This window comes from Pelodiscus sinensis, chromosome 10 (assembly GCF_052426305.1).
Source record: "Pelodiscus sinensis isolate ZL-2025 chromosome 10, ASM5242630v1, whole genome shotgun sequence".
In the NCBI taxonomy this organism is placed as follows: domain Eukaryota; kingdom Metazoa; phylum Chordata; order Testudines; family Trionychidae; genus Pelodiscus; species Pelodiscus sinensis.
The window spans coordinates 17361937-17382259 of NC_143061.1; the positions used below are offsets into that span (position 1 = coordinate 17361937).

Sequence of the window (20323 nt, forward strand, 5' to 3'; positions counted from 1 at the left end):
GGTGCACTACTATGCTTCTCAGAAAGATGTGTGTATGGCCCCACTGATCAACTCCTTGCCCCTCTCTCCAAGGCCTCCCATCCACTGCAAATAGTTTCACAGTGTACAGAAAGCTACAGAAGGGAAAGAGGGGGAAGAGCAGGGATGAAGTTGTAAGAAGTGTGAAGGAGACCGAGTGGTGGGTTGGGGAGAGGGCTGAGTATTCCCTGGCTGGAGAGGAAGTTGGCACCTCTGACTTTCACAGTTCCTTCATTCTAGAACAGCATTTTTCTTTCCTGAAGAAACAAGCTTTGGAGTTCAAGGGGCTGATTGACAGCACACAATGGGAGGTCTCTGACTTCAACAGGATTTGGTAAAATGCATTAAGATATTATGGGTAAATCCCTTTCTCTAGTTTAAAATTAGATTTGGGTAAAGGGAGGTTGGATATTAAGAGACACTCATAGCTTCTTCAACATTTGATCCTAGCAGTAGCTATGAATTTAAGGCTACTATATTTGTCTGGGACTATTTATTTAGTATATAATCCAGATACCCACCATGGTGGATATTTTATAAATACATACTTTTGTTACAAAATCAAGTTTACAGAGGAAAGGGTGTCTTCTGAATTCAGTTATTCCTTCTTACTTTATTTAGGGGAAGAAGAATGGAGATATATATCTCCACAAGACAAAACTATTCAACGTCACTTTACCTTCTTCATCAATCCATTTCATAGTGAAGAGTTGTTCATTGTCAAAGGAGCACATGTCTCGAACCTCATTACAGAGTCCTTCAAATGAGATGGAAGGTTCAAAATAGGTTATCATGATGTCCCTGAATGAGAAATAAATTTAACAAAATTACTCAAATTCAGAAACTATAGTACTGTATTGCATACAGGATTACAGAGTTGTTCATTTCCTGAATTCTACTGTCTTGTTTGCTATTGTAAAAATAAATAAATAAATAAATAAATCTTCCAAATCAGTTTATCATACTAAAGTGCTTTTCTTGTACTCTTATCTGTTTTAAATCACATGTATGTGTACATGTATAACATGTTTCAATATCAACAGAAGCTAGACAAAGAAGAGGGAAACACTGTAATTTATAGCTAGAAAGAAAATATTCTGTAAAGATTAGGTAAGCAATACTTAAGAAGCTTGTTTGTTTCATGAATGTCTATTACAGTGAAATATCTATGAATGCTTTCTGCAACAAATTTGTAACAGAAGTTATAAAATGTTCATATAGTGTTACAGATGTACATGGCAACTGAGAAGAGAAGAAATTATGAACCCTACTTTTTGAGCTAACAGATACCACAAAATATTAATAGTTCAAATAATAATTAGGGATGTAAAACCCTAATTGGCTAACTGGTTAACCGTATTGTTTAACCAGTTAACCAAGTAAAGGGAGGGTGAGCGGAGAAGGAGTAGCCTGCCACTGGGCTGGAACCTCCTCCCACCCTCCTTCTGGAGGAGCCCCGCCCTGCACCCTCCTCCCCTCATGGCATGTACCAGACAGGGGGGGTCCTCCAGTGTCCTGGTCAGAGCACCCCTTTACACAGAACAGCTCCCTGTCTTCCACAGGCAGGGAACTGCTCCAGCCCCACTGGTTAACCTTAACCAATAAGCCTCACCTGTTAAGAGTGAGGCTTACCTGTTAACCAGTTAAACCTTCACATCCCTAGTAATAACTGGGCAGAAGGCCAGGAAAGGAAGAATTCATGAAGTAAGTGGGTTCTACGAAAAAATCTGAAATGGATAACCCATCAGACAGGTGGGAAACAGCTCCAGCTACTGGAAGCACCTGGGAGGAAGAGGGAAAAGCATGAAGCAGTGAAGTGAAGAACAAGAACACAGATGGAGGGGAAAAAAGTGTGTGTTTCAGGAGAAAGGGAAGTGGTGAGAAAGATGTAGAAAAAGATTATATGAGCCATTGATGGTGAGCAACTAGGGTAGGAAATGGTGGTACTGTAACAAAGCTCTAGCTGCAATCCCAGACAAACCAAGTAGTAAAGAGATTTCACACTTAAAAGATATATTTTTTAATTTAATTTCCTCCATAATATGCTTCTGTATGCTAGTGCCGCTTACATCCCTACTTGGTAGGACTGTCTCTCACAATGTTCAGTGCTGAGCCATATGAGAGAGCCTGGGTCAGGAAAGGAAGATACTCTGCAACTGATCTCAGGAGCAAGATCAGGGAAGAAAAAACATGTATGAAAACATCATGCGACAATTCTGAAGTCTCCTCAAGTTGCTTTTTGTCTATCTGGTAGGCAGAGAATGGAGGGAAGGATGAAAGCTCTGGAAAAGACTTTGACAATTTAAGCTCTGTGTATAACCATAACAGTTTATACCAGTATAACTGGAAATATACCATACAGACAAGCCCTTAGTGGGAGTCTGTAAGCCCTTCTATCACGCAAATAGTAAAACTGAAGCTTCACAGTAAACACCCTGTGGGGTGTAATAGGACACTCAGTGGTATTGTCTGGATTTACTCTCAGGGTTTGTAACATCAATGAGGAACAGTTTAAAAAAAAAAAGATTAAACATGACGAGCTGAGAAAAGACACCTGAGAAAGGATCTGATAACAGTCTTCCAATATGTTTAGGACTATTATAATAAAGAGGATCATGATCAGCTGTTCTCCATGTCCATACAAGGTAGGACAAGAAAATAATGGGCTTAATCTGCAGCAAGGGAGATTTAGGTTATCTACTAGGAAAAACGTTCTAACTATAAGGGCAGGTAAACTCAGGCATAGGCTTCCAATATACATTGTGACATTCCCATCACTGGAAGCTTTTAAGTTGGACAAACATGTCAGACACGGTCTAGGTTCACTTGGTACTGCCATGGAACAGGGAGCGGGATGTGATGACTTCTCAAAGTCCCCTCAAGCCTACATTTCTGTTACTTGAACCACCACATCTCTACTATAAAAACCCCATTTTTCAGAGTATATTTACATTTCAGTAGTATCCATAACACCAAATCAAGGCCTTATCGTCCAAGGATCTATACAAATATAGCCAGAGAGAGACCCTGCCCTCAATACCTTGTATTTAAAACAATTATTTAAAGGCTTTTGTGTAAACATTTAAGATGAATAAGATCCTCCTTCAGTAAACAGGAGGCCTGCTCCAATCATGAAAGAAACAAAACTTAAAGCAACATTTCACATGAGTAGCCTCTCTAAAAGAATAAATCATCGGCTACAGAAAAATTGTGTTTATCATATTGCCTTTCCTGGAGTTCAGAGCAGTAAAAACTCAAAACAGACTCATTTGTTATAGTCTCTAAGAAGGCATGCTGTACACCTTATTGATTGAAAAGTGGCAATCAAGAGGTTTTTCCTCCATTATCTTTAAAGGTCACTTTATACAAATAATGTATATTAAAAAAAACCCAACATTATCTGTTAAAGGTAACCAAGTAAATAAATGTATTCTATTGTTTATTCTACCTCTAGTTTCTCATCAAAATCTGAGATTAACTACTATGTACAGTGAGGATAGAGACTACATTCTTTAGAATCTTACATCTAAATGCTTTGGGGGGGGGGAGACCCAGCTCCTCCAAACATACTCCCATGTCAAACATGCATGCTTTTGAGGAGGTCTAATTACGTCACTCAGAAAGTCACATAACGTAAAACTCCTTGAATGAGTCTGCTGTTTCAATATTCTCATTCAGTACTAGGAATGTGAAAGGTTAACATCATCAGTTTAAGTGGTAACTGATGGGGGCTGGAGCAAGAGGCAGGGGCTTCTCCAGCAGCCCCTGTCTGCAGGGAGTCCAGTCTGGGCCCACCATGGAGAGGGACTGCTCTGGTGGGGAACTGGGAGCTGGTAGTAATCCCAATCCAAACATGGTGCTGAGAGCTGACAACCAGCCCCAGCATAAGGCTGGGGCAGGACCCTGGTAGGTCAGGGGCTGCTCCAGCCGTGCTGGAGTGGTCCCCAGTCCAGATTCCGCTTTAGTCGATAACTAGTTAAATGTTAGGTAAACCTAATTTTTAACCAGTTAACTGATTAACCAGGATTTCACATCCTGATGTACCAAATCAGAACCCTTTGCAGCATGATTTTAAGTGGCTCATCTTATAATGGAGGCTTTAAGGTTTGGAGATCACCTACCCCTGCACACTGAGATTTAATTGCTAATTATGCTTGAAGACTCAATTATCCTCCTGCAAGGATTAATATTTATAGTGGAGTACTATACAGCATAGGTAGATATTTCATTTATGAAAAGACAACGTAAAAAGTTTACTCTCAATATATTCCTTCACAGAAGGTCATGCTTGACTATTGCAATTAAAGAAGTTTGGTCAAGGCAGAGGAGAAAGACTTTTTACTCATTTAATATCCCTAGATTATGGCATGAGTTAGTACGGCGTTAACAATCGGGTATCTGTGTAAACGTGTAACCGCTTGAAATTTTGATTAAAAAACCCTGTCAGAATGTAAGACCTAAAATCAAATCATGAGTAAGGCATTCTAGTCAGATAGCATGTTTACAGCAGGATCATTGACCAATTCCGTGTGAGTCATTTCAGTTCCAGGTTTAGTAATAAACTTCTGACTCCATTAACACCGTCCAGGTAAAGAGTCAATAAACGAAACATTCAAAAGAAGAGAATTTCCTTGTTAGTAATGCCAATTCAAATAATCAAACCAAGTGGCATAATTCATAGAGAAGCTGGTCAAGAGAAGCCTAGAAAAAGATTCTGAGACATATTATAGGTCAGGAATGAAACTGTCTGACAACATCAAATGCAGAAAAGGTTTATGGTGCTCAGTCCACACGACTTTTTAAACTTTATTAAAAATTATGGAACTGCAGATATGCCTTAGAGTGTCACTATTACTGAATGGAAAACACTTTATTTAAAAAATGGTTGCTCTGCCTTCATCCAGCTTTCTGTCAAGAAATGAGATGGTCTTTCTATGTGTACCACTGTCTAAAATGAATATTAACCTATATTTTATCTACTTGGCGTGTGATTTCTTTGGGGCAAGAGCTCTATTTTCCGAAGTATCCGTTCACTGTTTAGCACAATAGGGTCATAATTCTCTATTGGGATATATACTTTAGGAGAATTAATGTCTGTCTGTCTCTCTGCATGTCCGTCCATCTGTGTATGAGTCTGTTTGTTCAAGAACTCCTCCTAAAAGCTAGGAACTAGAATCACCAAATTTAGTATGTAGCTTCCCCTTATAACTTAAAGCGAGATAAAAGCATTTGGCTGTGCCAGGACAATGGGATGTGTGATTGTGTTTGTTTCTTATTAAACTGAAAAGGCAGTACAATTATACTCCCAAATGACCATGGGGAGAGGGAAGAGACAGCAAGCTCCCAAGCCCCTGAGGAGTGGCCAAGTTGCATGGCCCCCGCTGGCCTGGGGAACTGGCTGGCAGATGGGCAGCATGTCCCCTCCCCCTCGCCCCGACCTGAGGGGCAGCTGCCATCCGCCCAACACCCTGCCCTGAGCACCCCCCTTTCTCTCCTACACCTTCCAACCACTTTCCTGACTCCTGCACGCCCCCCATCCCTTGCCCTGAACCCCTCTTCATCTCCCAACCCTGACCCCTGTATCCCCCACATCCTCAAGACCTTGCCCTGACTCCTGTACCCCCATACCTTTGACTCTGTGCGCTGAAGGATCTGAGCAATGCTGGGTAAAACTTCTAGTAGTACAAAAAGCAAATAATTCAAATCTTTCTAAAAATACTGTAAATAAATGAGCTACAGTGTATTCATTCTGAACAGCTGTCAGCTGTTATAAAAGATATTCCAGCAGGGATAGACAAGTAGGAGGCCCTTCTTCACCTCAGTGGGCTGCAGCCGCCCACGGGGGTTCCACCTGTGACCACCCTCCCCCATGCACCTCTGCGCTGTACTTATCTGCTCCTCCCTCTCCCTTCCAGCACTTTCAGTGTGCACAAACTGCCTGATCTGCACTCCATCCCTCTTCTCCTCCTTCCTCCCAGAGCCAGACTACCATGAACCGCTGACTTGTGGCATTCCAGCTCTGAGGCATTTGTGGCATTTCAGCAGGAAGCGTGGGGCTCCAGTACTGTACCTTGTTGTGCAAGAAGCGCATGGGGAAGGAGGACAGCCAGGGGGTCCATGAGCTGCAGGTGGAGTGCCAGTTGGCCGTATATGGCCTGCAGGCCACAGATTCCCCACCAGTGGGATTAGAGCATTCAAGAGGATAAAGGCAAAAGGGAAAGTTATCCCATAGATTCATGTGGGCAATGAACAAACTGATAATCTGGAGCCAGCATGGCATCATCTCTTCACGTGTCTCTTATAGGCCTTTTCCCACAAGCAGCTTCATGAAAGGTGACTGACACTCCCTCCCCCCCGACATGTACCTGGAACACAATCCCTGTTGGTTATAACTGCGTTCAAGCAATTGCTCAAGAACCATTTCTTAAAAAAAAAAAAACACGGTAGCTGGCAAGTTTTGGTGTTTTATGGATACGCAGAAAAAATACTTAACTGCCAACAGCGCAGCCCAGTTTAAACAGGGTGTACTGATGTTGCACAAGCTAATTGACAGAAGTTTTAGCGCTGAAAAAATCACTCTGAACATTGTTACAAGCAGCAGGATCAGAATCCACACACCCCTCTCTCGCCCAGCCGAAAACAAAATTCCCCAAAAAAAGAGGCATTCGCGTTATTTCACCACCGGGGAGGAGGGTCAGTATTTTCAAGTCACGGACTCCTAAGGCCAACCCAAGTGTCCACCCGATCTAGTCAACCCGTACACAAAGTTCTCACCTAACTCGGCCGAAGGTGCCTCCCCACAAAGACCCACCTCCCTTAGAGCCCCTTCGGCAGATGCTCCTTCCGCAGCTCTACAACCCCCCACGACCACTGCCGACGCCCGGAACCGCTACAAGCCCGCCGCTCCCCTCCCACCAAACCCCTTCCGGGACCCGCTTCTCTAGACTCGCCCTTTCCAGACCCCCGAGGCCTGGCTCCAGTAAGGGCCCATTCGGTGTTGGGAGCCGCCGCCGCCACCCCACGATGATCACCGACAGCGGGTGCCCCTGTGCTCGTCTCCCCCCGGAGCCGCATTCACTCCAGCACACTCCCCCCACCGCCCTCCGGCCCGACCTCCACTCCCACCGGGCTCCCCAATCCCCGCCGGGTGCCCCGCCCCGGCCGTGTCACTCACCCTTTGTAGTAGGCTTTCACCCGCACCTGGTGGGCGCTATCCCCGCAGAGGCCGCCGCCGCCGCCCAGCGTCGGGTGGGACATGGTGGTGCTGGTGCCGCTGCCGCCGCTACTCTCCCGCTGCGTCGGCATCTCCCCCGGCCCCGCCAGAGGAGCAGGCAAGGAGGGAACGAGCGACCCCGCCGCCACCCCACAGGCTCCAGGAAACGCTTCCGTCCCGCCCCTCCTACGGGCGCCTCAGAGTCAGCCCAGCCCGCGGCGGGCCGCGCCAAGGGCCCATGCTCGGTGGGGGAGGGAGGAACAAACCACTTCTTGGAGCGAAAGGGAGGGAAGAAGCAAGGCGCGAACAAACCAAGTCAGCGAGGGGGAGAGACGGGATCAGCCCATGCGCCACAACTCTGTGTGTGTGGGGAGGGGGGGTACACTACTCCTTCCGGAGAGAGCAGGCAAGCACCCCCTCCTCCCACCATTTGCTTCCTTAGTCTCCTCCAGGACACACCTGTTGGGGAGGGGGGGACTGTTCTCCGCTCTTGGGAAGGAAGGGGCGGAACAAACCCGAACCCCCTCAGAAAGGTACCAAAGCGATTTATCCCGAGACAAACGATCCAGGAAAAGCTGTACTCCCCATTTTCTCTCGCATCCCGTGCTAAAGTGAAGGCGTGCGACAACAATGATACCTATGTTATCCGCAGTTGGTAGAGTCCACAGGTTTCTGGCCGGGAGGGAGAGGGGGAAGGAGGCTTGTAGAGGAGCGAGCCAAAGCCGTGGGGAATTCTGGAACTCGTAGTCACTAAGGTTCAGGGGGCACGCGCCACCGCTGCTCCTCCCCCCTTCTCCTACTTGCCACAATGGAGCAGTAGCGTGTGCGGGTGACGTGTGCAGAGAGATTTTACAGGGAAGGGGCTGCCTGGGGTGGAACAGCAGCATCTTGGTTGGTGCTCTTCACTAGGAGAAGTCAAGGGCAGGGAGTTTGCTATCTGGGGTAGGTTGTACCAGAAGAACTGTTCCATGAGGGCTACGTCTAGACTGGCATGATTTTCCGGAAATGCTTTTAACGGAAAAGTTTTCCGTTAAAAGCATTTTCGGAAAAGCGCGTCTAGATTGGCAGGACGCTTTTCCGCAAAAGCACTTTTTGTGGAAAAGTGTCCGTGGCCAATCTAGATGCGCTTTGCCGCAAAAAAGCCCCGATCGTCATTTTCGCGATCGGGGCTTTTTTGCGGAAAACAAATCTCTGCTTTCTACACTGGCCCTTTTGCGCAAAAGTTTTTCGGAAAAAGACTTTTGCCCCAACGGGAGCAGCATAGTATTTCCGCAAAAACACTGACAATCTTACATGAGATTGTCAGTGCTTTTGCGGAAATTCAAGCGGCCAGTGTAGACAGCTCGCAAGTTTTTCCGGAAAAGTGGCTGCTTTTCTGGAAAAAGTTGTCAGTCTAGACACAGCCGAGGTGTGTGAAGTCAAGAGGCGTTGTGTAAAGTTAAACTCGTCCTTGAATGTTTTGATGCATTTGAGCCCAGTCCAATTCCTGTTTTAGTGCAGTGTCATTGCAGTATTGTTGGTCCCAGGGTATTACAGAGAGGAGGTGAGTGAGGTAACCATAACATCTTTTATTGGACAAACTTCTGTTGGCAAGAGAGATAAGCTCTGTGTAAAATCGAAAGTGCTCTCTCTCTCTCTCAGCAACAGAAATTGGCCCAATAAAAGAAGTTACCTCACCCATTCCTTATCTATGTATTTTAATGGAAATCATAACAGGTGTTTTGGCAGTAGCAGTGACACCTAGAACAGCATTTCCTGAAACTCACTGCAAAGTTCCTTTTTTAGCACGCAGATATGATTTACCATTGTTTTGAGGTTATGACTAATTAACAGGTTTGAATTCAACAAATTATCGAAATCTACATGGCCTACAGTGTTCACTGCAGCATTCAGGTGCAACAGGATAGAGTGGCAGCAATAATTTGATACAACAATCTACTCTAGTTTTCAAGGGAGACCAGTAATTTGGTGAGGAGCGTTCTGCAGTACAGGCAGTCCCCGGGTTACGTACAAGATAGGGACTGTAGGTTTGTTCTTAAGTTGAATTTGTATGTAAGTCGGAAATGGCATCCAGATTCAGCCACTGCTGAAACTGACCAGCGGCTGACTACAGGAAGCCCGAGGCAGAGTTGCTCTGCCCCGGGCTTCCTGGAATCAGCCGCTGATCAGTTTCAACAGGCTGAATCTGGACGCCAGTTCTTACATACAGATTCAACTTAAGAACCTCAGGCGTCCCCAAGTCAGCTGCTGCTGAAACTGATCAGCGGCTGATTCCAGGAAGCCCGGGACAGAGCAACTCTGCCTAGGGCTTCATGTAGTCAGCGCTGGTCAGTTTCAGCAGCGGCTGACTTGGGGACGCGTGGGGCAGAGCAGCTGGGGTGCTGCTGGGTGGCTTCAGTAGCGCCGCTCCTCAACGCTACTGGACCAACCCAGCAGCACCCCAGCTGCTCTGCCCCAGGCGTCCTGATTCAGCCGCTGCTGAAACTGACCAGCAGCGGCTGAATCAGGACGCCTGGGGCAGAGCAGCTGGGGTGCTGCCGGGTTGGTCCAGTAGCGCCCAGAGCGGCACTACGGGACCAACCGGCAGTGCCCCAGCTGCTCTACCACAGGCGTCTGGAGAAAAGCCTGGTCTGCTGGGGGGAGGAGGGCGCACTAGTTGCGCCTCCCCCCCCCCCCCCAGCAGACCAAGGAGATGCGGGTGGCGGACCGAGACGCACCGCGGTCCCACCGCCCGGGTCCTCCGCGGCTTTGCTCCGCGTCTCCCTGGTCTGCTGGTCTCCAGCAGACCAGGGAGACGCGGAGCAAAGCCGCGGAGCACGCGGGCAGCGGGACAGCCCAGACGCGCCGCGGCTGTCCCGCTGTCCGTGTGCTCCGCGGCTTTGCTCCCCGTCTCCCTGGTCTGCTGGTCTACTGGAGACCAGCAGACCAGGGAGACGCGGAGCAGCTTTTCTCGCCCCGGAGGACGTGGGCGGCGGGACCACGGCGCATCTGGGCGTCCCGCTGCTCCCATCCTCCGGGGCGAGAAAAATCCCATTCGTAACTGCGGATCCGACATAAGTCGGATCCGCGTAACTCGGGGACTGCCTGTACTGTAAAATACTCAGGAAGCCTGAATGATCTATTCTCATTTTTCACCTTCATCCACTAATATGAGTGTCATTTTAAACCTGTTTCTGTAGGATGCAAAAGAAGGTCATCAATAATTTACCAGAAGGAAATGTAGCCATGGTAACTCTTTGTCTGCTTAGAAGGAATAATTCAATCATATAGTTAGAGGTTTCTAGATCTGTTTTTCTTTCCTGACAATCAGCTAGAGACCTTGTCTAAAAGTAGTGGCAGTAGAAACAAGTGGAGTGACCTATTATAGGATAATTTAACTGGGGATAAGCTAGTCAGTGCACTTGTTAATTACCCCAAGAAAAAAGGGGAATCCACACATTCAGATATGGACCTAACCTAAAGTTAGAATTTACATTCAACAGCATCCAATAAACAAGGCCTGGTCTACACATAAAAATTAGGTCAACCTCGTTACGTGGTCAGGGGTGTGAAAATTCCAATCACTGGCTGATTTACCTATCCTGACTTAATTGCTAATGTAGACACAGCTATGTCTTCTTATGTCAGTGTAGCTACTGTCATTGGGAGAGGTGGTGTTCCCAAAAACAATGGGGAAGAACCCATTCCCTCAGTACAGGATGTATCTAAATGTGGTATTGCCAGCATAGCTACAGCAACATAGTCTATATCAGAGCTGCTCAACATACAGCCCACAGGTCGCATGCAGCCTGTTTGTTTGCAGCCCTCAGTGCACTTTGGGTTTATGCAGGGCTCCACATGCGGCCCACAGGTGGGATCCTTTGAACATGGCCTCCACTGGGAATACACTCCATAACAGCGAGTCACTATAATGGTCTTCTGTTGATATGCATTTTAGTAGTAATATGCAATTCCTGGACTGTCATTGCTGTCATATGGGTGAAAATCGGGTAAATATTGCATTTTATTAATATCAGCAGAACTGACTTAAATGGGGCCTGTGTGTTGTGTAGTCTTGCCTTAATCTTTGTATTCATGCCTGTCAGTGTGAAAGAAGATATTTGCATATATATTTGCATGTATATGCAACCACACTTAAGTTGTGGCCCCCTGCATGTGCTGTGAGTATCACTGTGGCCCCTGGGGCTTCCAAAGTTGAGTAGCTCTGGTCTATATGTTGGTATAGTGGTGGTATAGTCTCCATAATGCAGACATGCCTAAAAACTTTCATTTACAGAGCTCAAATAACATAGGGTAACAATATGTATATTTTAGTCAAACACATGCTTTGATAAGAAAACAGTTGTTTCCTGGGGAATAATTACAAATCTAGTTGCTAACAACCTGGAACAAGACTTTAACCCTTGGCCTGCCAGCCATCATACAAAAATTATCAGCCTGCTATACTTCTGTAATGCGAAATCTTAAATTATCTCCCTCTATTTTGTGACACTGATAGACCAACCAACCTAATGACTCATAGGCTACGTAATTTTCCGGAAATGCTTTTAACGGAAAAGTTTTCCATTAAAAACATTTTCGGAACAGAGCGTCTAGATTGACACGGATGCTTTTCCGCAAAAGCACTTTTTGCGGAAAAGCGTCCATGCCAATCTAGACATGCTTTTCTGCAAAAAAGCCCTGATTGCCATTTTCGCGATTGGGGCTTTTTTGCGGAAAACAAATCTGAGCTGTCTACACTGGCCCTTTTGCGCAAAAGTTTTGCTCAAAAGGACTTTTGCCCGAACGGGAATAGCATAGTATTTCCGCAAGAACACTGACAATATTACATGAGATCATCAGTGCTTTTGTGGAAATTCAAGCAGCCAGTGTAGACAGCTGGCAAGTTTTTCCGGAAAAGCAGCTGATTTTCCGGAAAAACTGGCCAGTCTAGACACAGCCATATTGTATGACCCATGATAATTTAACAGGAGGCATTACAACTGTAATCAGGTCTATCTACTTGGATATGATTTTCAGAGATGTACTAGATAAGCAATCATCAACACATTCATTTGTAGTAAAAGAAATCAAGGATTGATGTTAAATGTGTTTTTCTGTGTTTACCTCTTTCTTGTTAGAGGTTTAAAAATAAAACTGATTAGTTTGTAGATGCTAATCCATTCTAGGGATGTTAAATGGCATTTAATTAGCTAATTGACTAGTTGATGGAATTTCCATCAATTAGTTGATTAATTGATAAGGAGGAAAAACTGCAGAGCTGCAGCAGGGTTAGTTCCTGGTTCCGTAAGCCATGCTGCAGCTCTGCCTGTTAAATGTATTAAGAGCCATCTGACTTTTAATACATTTAAAAAGTACAAATGCAGGGGGGAACTGGGCACAAGCCAGGAATCAGCTGATTCCTGGCTCATGCCCAGTCCCCCCTGCTATGCCTCTACCTCTCTGACTCCCCAGGAGATGGTGCTGGGGGGGCGACCAGCTTATAAGCCGGCTCCCCCAGCACTGGCTCCTGCTCCCCCACTGTGACATAGTGTTGGTACCTTGCTGGTTGCTAGGCTTGGGCTGTGGGTGACCACCACTGGTTACTGTCTGTACCATGGCCCAGCAGAGTAGGTGATGGGACAGGGAGGTAACCTGTTCGACCAGTTACCTCCCAGGGAGAGGAACAAAGGAAGGTGGAATGCCGCCCCTGGCTGGGGGGCAGAGCTGGAAGGGATAGTCTTTTAGAGTCTGTCTGGGAAGCAGGGGAGAAGGAGCGGGGGGGGGGGGGGGGGGGGCTGGGATTGTAGGGCCCAGCCACCCCCCATCTCAAGGGGGGGCACTGAGGCCTCCTAGCCCCAGTCCCTGTAACAAGATTACATCTGTGCTGCGCTGTATCCTAGAGAAGCAATAAACTCCCTCTATTCTACTGGCTGGTGGAGTCTGTTTGTGCCACTATGGGGGTGCAGAAGGCAGGGGATCCCGACGCGCCGCCACACCCACTTACTGCCTCTCTCTGATAGAGGCAACAAGAGCAGGGAAGCGGCTGGTCAAGTCACTAGTTGACTAGTTGCTTACATCCCTAATCCATTCCATGGCTTAATTATGTATGTAATTGTGGCCAGTTAACCATAAGACCAAAGATATAAGATACTGCAGGAAACTAATAATATTATCTACATTAACTTTTGTTTAACTGTGTTATAATGATGGGACAGTTAATTGTTTTATGTGAATGAAACTAACTAGTTTACTGGGGTATGTATAAGAAGTGGAAGATAAGCTTCCAAGCAATGGTCCACATGCTATATGCAAGGCCTATTCTTTTTTGGAGGAAGGCCTTGCTGTGAAAGTTTCTATTGTAAGGGTTGTCAGACTTCTAGAAGAGTTATAAATAGGGCCCTAATAAATTCATGGACAATTTCAGTGAATTTCACAGCGAGAGGGTTTTTTAATTAGTCAATTTCATTATTTCAGATGTTTACATCTGATCCCAAATGAGATAATAGGGGGAGGGATGAAAGTGCCACCCTCACTGCTGTGCTGACTTCAGAGCCACCGACTTTCCTGAAGTTGGAGGAGGTTCCCATAGGGAACTTGGGGCTCCTAGCTGCTAGTCCCATGGCAGATTAATGTGGGGCCCTGGCCAATTTGGGGACCCTCAGAAAAGTGGGCACCAGAGCCCCAGCTTGCAGCCATAGGGGCTAGACCTGGATGTGAGAGGGAGCCCCAACTGCTGCAATGGGGATGTGGAAGCCCTGAGACCAGGCGCAAACTGCTGGGGCAGAAGCCCTGGAGTTGCTATACTGCAGAATTGAGGATTGTACAAAGAGTGAACATATAATCATAGAATACTAGAACTGGAAGGGATCTTGAGGGATCATCAAGTCCAGTCCCTTGCCCTCATGGACAGAACCAATCACTGTCTAGATCATCCATGATAGATGTCTATCCAACCTGCTCTTGAATATCTCCAGTAATGGAGATTCCACAACCTCCCTATGTAATTTATTTCAGTGTTTCACCACCCTGACAGTTAGGAAGTTTTTCCTAATGTCCAACCTAAACCTCCCTTTCTGCAATTTAAGGCCACTGCTTCTTGTTCTATCATCAGAGGCCAAGGAGAACAATTTTTCTCCCTCTTCCTTGTAATACCTTTTTAGATACTTGAAAACAGCTATCATGTCCCCCCTTTTAGTCTTCTCTTTTCTAAACTAAAAAAGCCCAATTCCTTCAGTCTTCCTCATAGCTAATGTTTTCTAGGTCTTTAATAATTTTTGTTGCTCTTCTCTGGACCTTCTCCAATTTTTCCACATCTTTCTTGAAATGTGGTGCCCAGAAGTGGACACAATACTCCAATTGAGGCCTAATCAGCACAGAGTAGAGCGGAAGAATGACTTCTCATGTCTTGTCCACAACATTCCTGTTAATGCATCCCAGAATCATGTTTGCTTTTTTTGCAACAGTGTCACACTGTTGACTCATGTTTAGATTATGGTCCACTGTGACCCCTAGATCCCTTTCTGCAGTACTCCTTCCTAGATAATCACTTCCCATTGTGTATGTATGAAACTGATTGGTCCTTCCTAAGTGGAGTACTTTGCATTTGTCCTTATTAAACTTCATCCTATTTACCTTAGACCATTTCTTTAGTTTGTCTAGATGATTTTGAATTATTACCCTACCATCTAAAGCACTTGCAACCCCTCCCAGCTTGGTATCATCTGCAATTTTAATAATCATACTTTCTATGCCATCATCTAAATCCTTGATGAAGATATTGAACAGAACTGGTCCCAAAACAGACCCTGAGGAACCCCACTTGTTATGCCCTTCCAGCATGACTGTGAACCATTAATAACTACTCTCTGAGAACAGTTATCCAGACAGTTATGCATCCACCTTATACTAGCCCCATCTAGGTTGTGTTTCCCTAGTTTATTGATAAGAAAGTCATGCGAGACTATGTCAAATGCCTAGGTATACCACGTCCATTGCTTCTCCCTTATCCACAAGGCTTGATATCCTATCAAAGAAAGATATTAGATTGGTTTGACATAATTTGTTCTTTACAAATCCATGCTGGCTGTTACCTATGTGAAAGTAGAAAGAATTATACTGTAAGAGAAAGATGAATTATGCTGTAATAATTGAATAAGTTGAAGGAATACTGTTTGTCTTTTAACAGGAAGAAGAAAAGTATGTTAATGTTGTTTGTAGGTATGCAGATTCCAGAGTGCTAGCCAGAGTTAATAGGAAAAGGAACATTAGGTGTTAGGGAGAAAGCAATTGAGATAACTAACCAAGGAGATATGGACAGGAGATTGCTGTGTGCTTGATGTGGAAATGAAGATACTTGACTAGCCTCGCCCCTCTTTTAATCCTGTTAATTTTGACTTTCTTTTGACTGTGTAAATCAAGGGGTTTGAACCTTGTAGGGCACTCACATTTTCTGGGTTAATTTAGCAGAGCAGCTTTGCTAAATAAACAGAGCGGTCTGACAAATCTGTGAGTCCTGTCTGACTTTGACAATTATCACCTTATTATCTTCCAGATGTTTGTAGATGAATCCCTTAATTACTTGCTCCATTATCTTCTCTGTCACTGACTGGTCTGTAGTTTCCAGGATTGTTCTTTTTCCCCTTTTTATAGATGGGCACTATATTTGCCTCTTTCCAGTCTTCTGTAGTCTCTCCCGATTTCCATGATTTTTCACAGATGATAGCTAAAGGCTCAGCTACCTCCTCTATCAGCTGCTTGAGTATTCTAGGATGCATTTCATCAGGCCCTGGTGACTTGCAGATATCAAATTTTCTAAGTAATTTTTAACTGTTTAACTTTTAAACCTCCCCCATTTCCACTAGCATTCACTATGTTAGGCATCCCATCACCATCTGACTTCTTGGTGAAAACCGAAACAAAGAAGTCATTAAACACCTCTTCCATTTCTAAATTTCCTGTTGTTATTTCTCCCTCTTCACTGAGCAATGAGCCAGTCCTGTCTTGGTCTTCCTCTTGCTTCTAATATAGTTATACAATGTCTTCTTGTTACCCTGTGGCTGTGTCTAGACTGGCCAGTTTTTCCGCAAAATCAGCTGCTTTTGCGGAAAAACTTGCCAGTTGTCTACACTGGCCGCTTGAATTTCCGCAAGAACACTGACTATCTCATGTAAGATTGTCAGTGTTCTTGTGGAAATACTATGCTGCTCCCGTTCGGGCAAAAGCCCTCTTGCGCAAATCATTTGCGCAAGAGGGCCAGTGTAGACAGCACAATACTGTTTTGCGCAAAAAAGCCTCGATGGCGAAAATGGCGATCGGGGCTTTTTTGCGCAAAAGCACGTCTAGATTGGCACGAACGCTTTTCCGCAAAAAGTGCTTTTGCGGAAAAGTGTCCGTGCCAATCTAGACGCTCTTTTCCGCAAATGCTTTTAATGGAAAACTTTTCCGTTAAAAGCATTTGCGAAAAATCATGCCAGTCTACACGAGCTTGATTGAGCTCGTTTTGTGACTTTGCCTTTCTAATCTTGCCTCTGCATACTTGTATTGTTTGCTTATATTCATCCTCTGTAATTTGACCTAGTTTCCACTTTTTATATGGTTTCTTTTTTATTTTTAGATCATGTAAGATCTCCTGGTTGAGCTAAGGTGGTTTCTTACCATACTCTCTGTCCTGTCCTGATGGGAAGAACTTGGACAGTGCAGAAGTTAGAGTGGTACCCACCTGCTGAGGCAGTGCATAAGTGACAGTGGTATACCCTCACATTGCCTATGGAGATGGGTCTGATCTCCCCACCAAAAGCAGAGGGTGCAGGAGAAGGACAAATCCTGTCCCTCCCTAGCCTGATGGACTAGCAACTAGGAGTCCTCAGTTGGGGCACTCCCAGCAGCACAGGGTGATTAGATTTAATGAGGCAAAGCTTATTTTATGGTCCATAACACATTTTTCATTATTGTAAAATTGCCAGGGTCCTAGCTCTAAAAGACAAGCCTTAGGTCTGATCTTGCCATGTTTACTCTTCTTAAACTTTGAAAAGGGAAAATATAAGTTGTAAAATCAAGCTCTTCCAAATAATTATTCAGAATATTCTGGAAATGCATGGAAATACTTTAAATTTGAGCTGCCTTTGCATTTTGGTCTGCTGGTACAATTCCAAAGAGACTTTTACAAGACTTTTATTTCAACACTTCTGTGATCCTGAACTATGAACACTAGAAGTCACTTTTATACTGATCTTTTAGCCATTTGTAACTCTCTGCTTTCTTTTTTATTTTATTATTAATCCTTTAGTTTTAGTTATTTAAGGATTGGCATCAACATGATTATTGGGTAAGGTCTGAGACTCGTATTTACCTGGGGGTAAATGTCCACTCCTTTAGGATTTATGGACCTCTCATAGTAAATCAGGTTTTCAGTAATACATCATTGTATTAGATTTGGCTGTCTAGATGGGAACAAGGAGGTGACAATGTTTGTTTTTTTGTTAACTTGTGTGATTTTTGCAGACTTTTTTTGTTACTGGTTTGATGAATCTAATTACAGAATAAAATGCCAATTTTGGGAATTGTTTGCTCAATTTTTTGCAGTCTGCTTTGAGGTGCCTTGATTTTTTTTTTTTTTTTTTTTTAATTGTATCCTTTGGTATATATGGTTGTGACTACTTTCTTCCACTATTTGATCTGAGGAAGTGGGTCTGGCCCACGAAAGCTCATCATCTAATAAACCATCTTGTTAGTCTTTAAAGTGCTACATTGTCCTGCATTTTGCTTCAACTACCCCAGACTAACACGGCTACATTTCTATCGCCTTGAGGTGTGGCATTCTCAGTGTAGTCTGAAAAGAGCCCCATCCTCTTTGACATAAGGGACACGGAATCAAGGCTAGGAGGACCACTCTTGTGAGATGCTAAGCACCTCCTAGAAAATACTGAATACTCTCAACTTTAAAGTGTATAGGTGAAATCCTGGTCCAACTGAAATAAATGCCAAAACTCCCATAACTTCAATAGCATCTGAATTCCTCCTGCCCCTTCTCCCCCACCCCCCGGGAGAACTGAGGGCTCTTGAAATTGGTAAGACATGTTTAATACCTCACAAGATCAGTCTCAGAATAAAATAAATATCTAGCAGTAGGCAGTGATTGGTAAAGTTATGCACAGATTTGATAAATATCACTAGATTTATAAAAATGTGATTTAAAAAATTCTAAAATGTCATTTTAAAAGTTTTTTAAAATAACTGATTTTTAAAATTTTCACAAAGTATTTACTGAAAATACTAAGGGTTTATTTTTCCCCTCACTCTTTCACCCTAGACTCTTATATACAGCCCATATATGGCTGCATTCACTGTTCTCTGCAGGACAGAGTATGGCTACAGCAAAGAAACTCCTGTGGCTGGCTCATGACAATTGACTTGGGTTTATGGGGATTAAATTGGTAGGCTTTCTCACTGCTGTGTAGCCTTATGGGTTTAGGGTGAAGCCCGAGCGCCAGGACCATCCCGTTCTGCAAGGTCCTAAAGCTCTGGCTCCAGCATAAGTCTGAGAGTCAACACAGGAATAAAACAGCTCAAGCCCCATGAGCCCACGATCAGCTTGCATGGACCAGACATGAGTTTAGTTTGCTGTGTAGACATACCATGAATAACTAACTTACATTGGTCCCAGTCCTACAATTATGCACATGCTTAGTCTCACTGATTTAATTGATTGTTTTGTGGCAAAAGTGTTTTTCATACCATACATTAGGTTTTTTTTTTTTAATGTGCTTGGTGGATGAACTTGATCACTGAGTTAGCATGACATTATGCAACTTGATGACATTTTGTCACCATGCAGTCATCGTCTTGACACAAAAATATGACACAACCCAGTGTGGAGTGGTCATGAGAGTCACAACATCATCACTGACGGTTTGTCTCAGCTATGTCAGGGATTGACGCTGCAGCAGTTGATCCACTGGCTGTCAATTTATCATGGTAGATGAGATAAATTGATCTCCCAGTGCTCTCCCGTTGACGCTGGTACTCCACCAGGATGAGAAGAGTAGCTGGTGTCAATGGGAGAAGAACCCCTGCTAACCTTACTGCACACGAGATGCTGTGGTAAATATGTCAACTTGACAGTGAGGGTTAGCATAAACAAGGCCTTAATTTGTGCTATTAAAGGGGGAAACTGATATTTTATATATTTGTTCACAAAAAATAAAAATAAATTAGCTGCATTTCTATAGTTCCTGCTATCCAAGGATCTTAAAATGCTCACAAATAAACTGATATGCACGTTAACTAATGTTGCCCTCGCTATGTGGGAGGTGAACAGTTAATTATTCACAAGAGGGAAACTGAGAAGAAAGTTTTTCAGGATTGTAGTTGACCTCTTGCCGGGCTCATTAATTTCAGGGTGGGGAGATGCGAAGGCTCAGAACATCAGGCTGTAAGTGACTTGCACAGTGGGGGCCAAGGGCAGGGAATGCAGCTTTCCCTTTGTCCCCAGCCCATCTAACTGCCCTCTAATTCCGAGCAGCCCCATTCTCCTGGCACTCTTTAAAATTTTCCAAAAAACAAACACGGGGCAGGAGGGCTGAAGGGAGTGCCATTGTGTCGGGCTCAACTCAAAGCGACCACCATTTTACCAGGACCCATGCTGGCCTTTCATGGTCCCGGCTGGAGATAGATTTGGGACACACGACTCGGCTGGAACGTAACAGATCCCTAGACCCTCCCATGACCTGAGCCACGGCTCTTAGCCCCCGTCCCCTTTCAGACTGCGGGAGAAGCTTTCCCATCACACAAGCTGTGTCGGGAGGGGACTGGCGGGAGCCGCTGCCTGCCGCGCTATGGCGCCCACCCGCACCAAGCGGGGTGGGAGGGACGGGACAGCGGCGCTAGGTGAGCTACCTGCAGCAGTGGCGGGCAAAGGGGAGGGGAGGTCACGTGCCGTCTGGCCGGTGGGTGTCACAACTCCCCCCCCCCCTTCTGTCGATTGCGACCTGCGGTCGGCGGGGCGCACGCGCGGTGCCTCCCCTTGAGGGAGGAGAGAAGATGGCGGAAGCGAAGTGAGTAATTCGTTCGAGGCGAGTCTGGTCCCGCTGGAGTGTCTGGGGGCGGGAGGTG

General features: G+C 45.1%; 2 protein-coding genes across 8 annotated transcripts in view; one reads left to right on the plus strand and one right to left on the minus strand.

Moving 5' to 3' along the window:
• Positions 1–7674, minus strand: part of PRKCI (protein kinase C iota) — a 54099-nt gene extending 46425 nt beyond the window's left edge. The window contains exons 1-2 of the mRNA XM_006122859.5: positions 7193–7674; positions 698–819 (exon numbers count right to left, since the gene is read on the minus strand). Of these exons, the coding sequence (XP_006122921.2) occupies positions 698–819; positions 7193–7323 (253 nt within the window). The 5' untranslated portion in view covers positions 7324–7674. The remainder of the gene's footprint in view (positions 1–697; positions 820–7192) is intronic.
• A 12525-nt stretch (positions 7675–20199) lies between these two features.
• PHC3 (polyhomeotic homolog 3) overlaps positions 20200–20323 on the plus strand; it is a 116525-nt gene continuing 116401 nt past the window's right edge. For 6 of the 7 annotated variants that reach the window (XR_012906288.2, XR_012906287.2, XM_075937890.2 and 3 more), the window contains exon 1: positions 20224–20265. Coding sequence is in view for 5 of the 7 variants with exons in the window: in XM_075937890.2 (XP_075794005.2) it covers positions 20252–20265 (14 nt within the window). In the remaining 2 variants the exon portion in view is untranslated. Of the gene's footprint in view, positions 20266–20323 lie in introns of all 7 variants that reach the window. The other variant, XM_075937894.2, reaches the window with a different exon arrangement.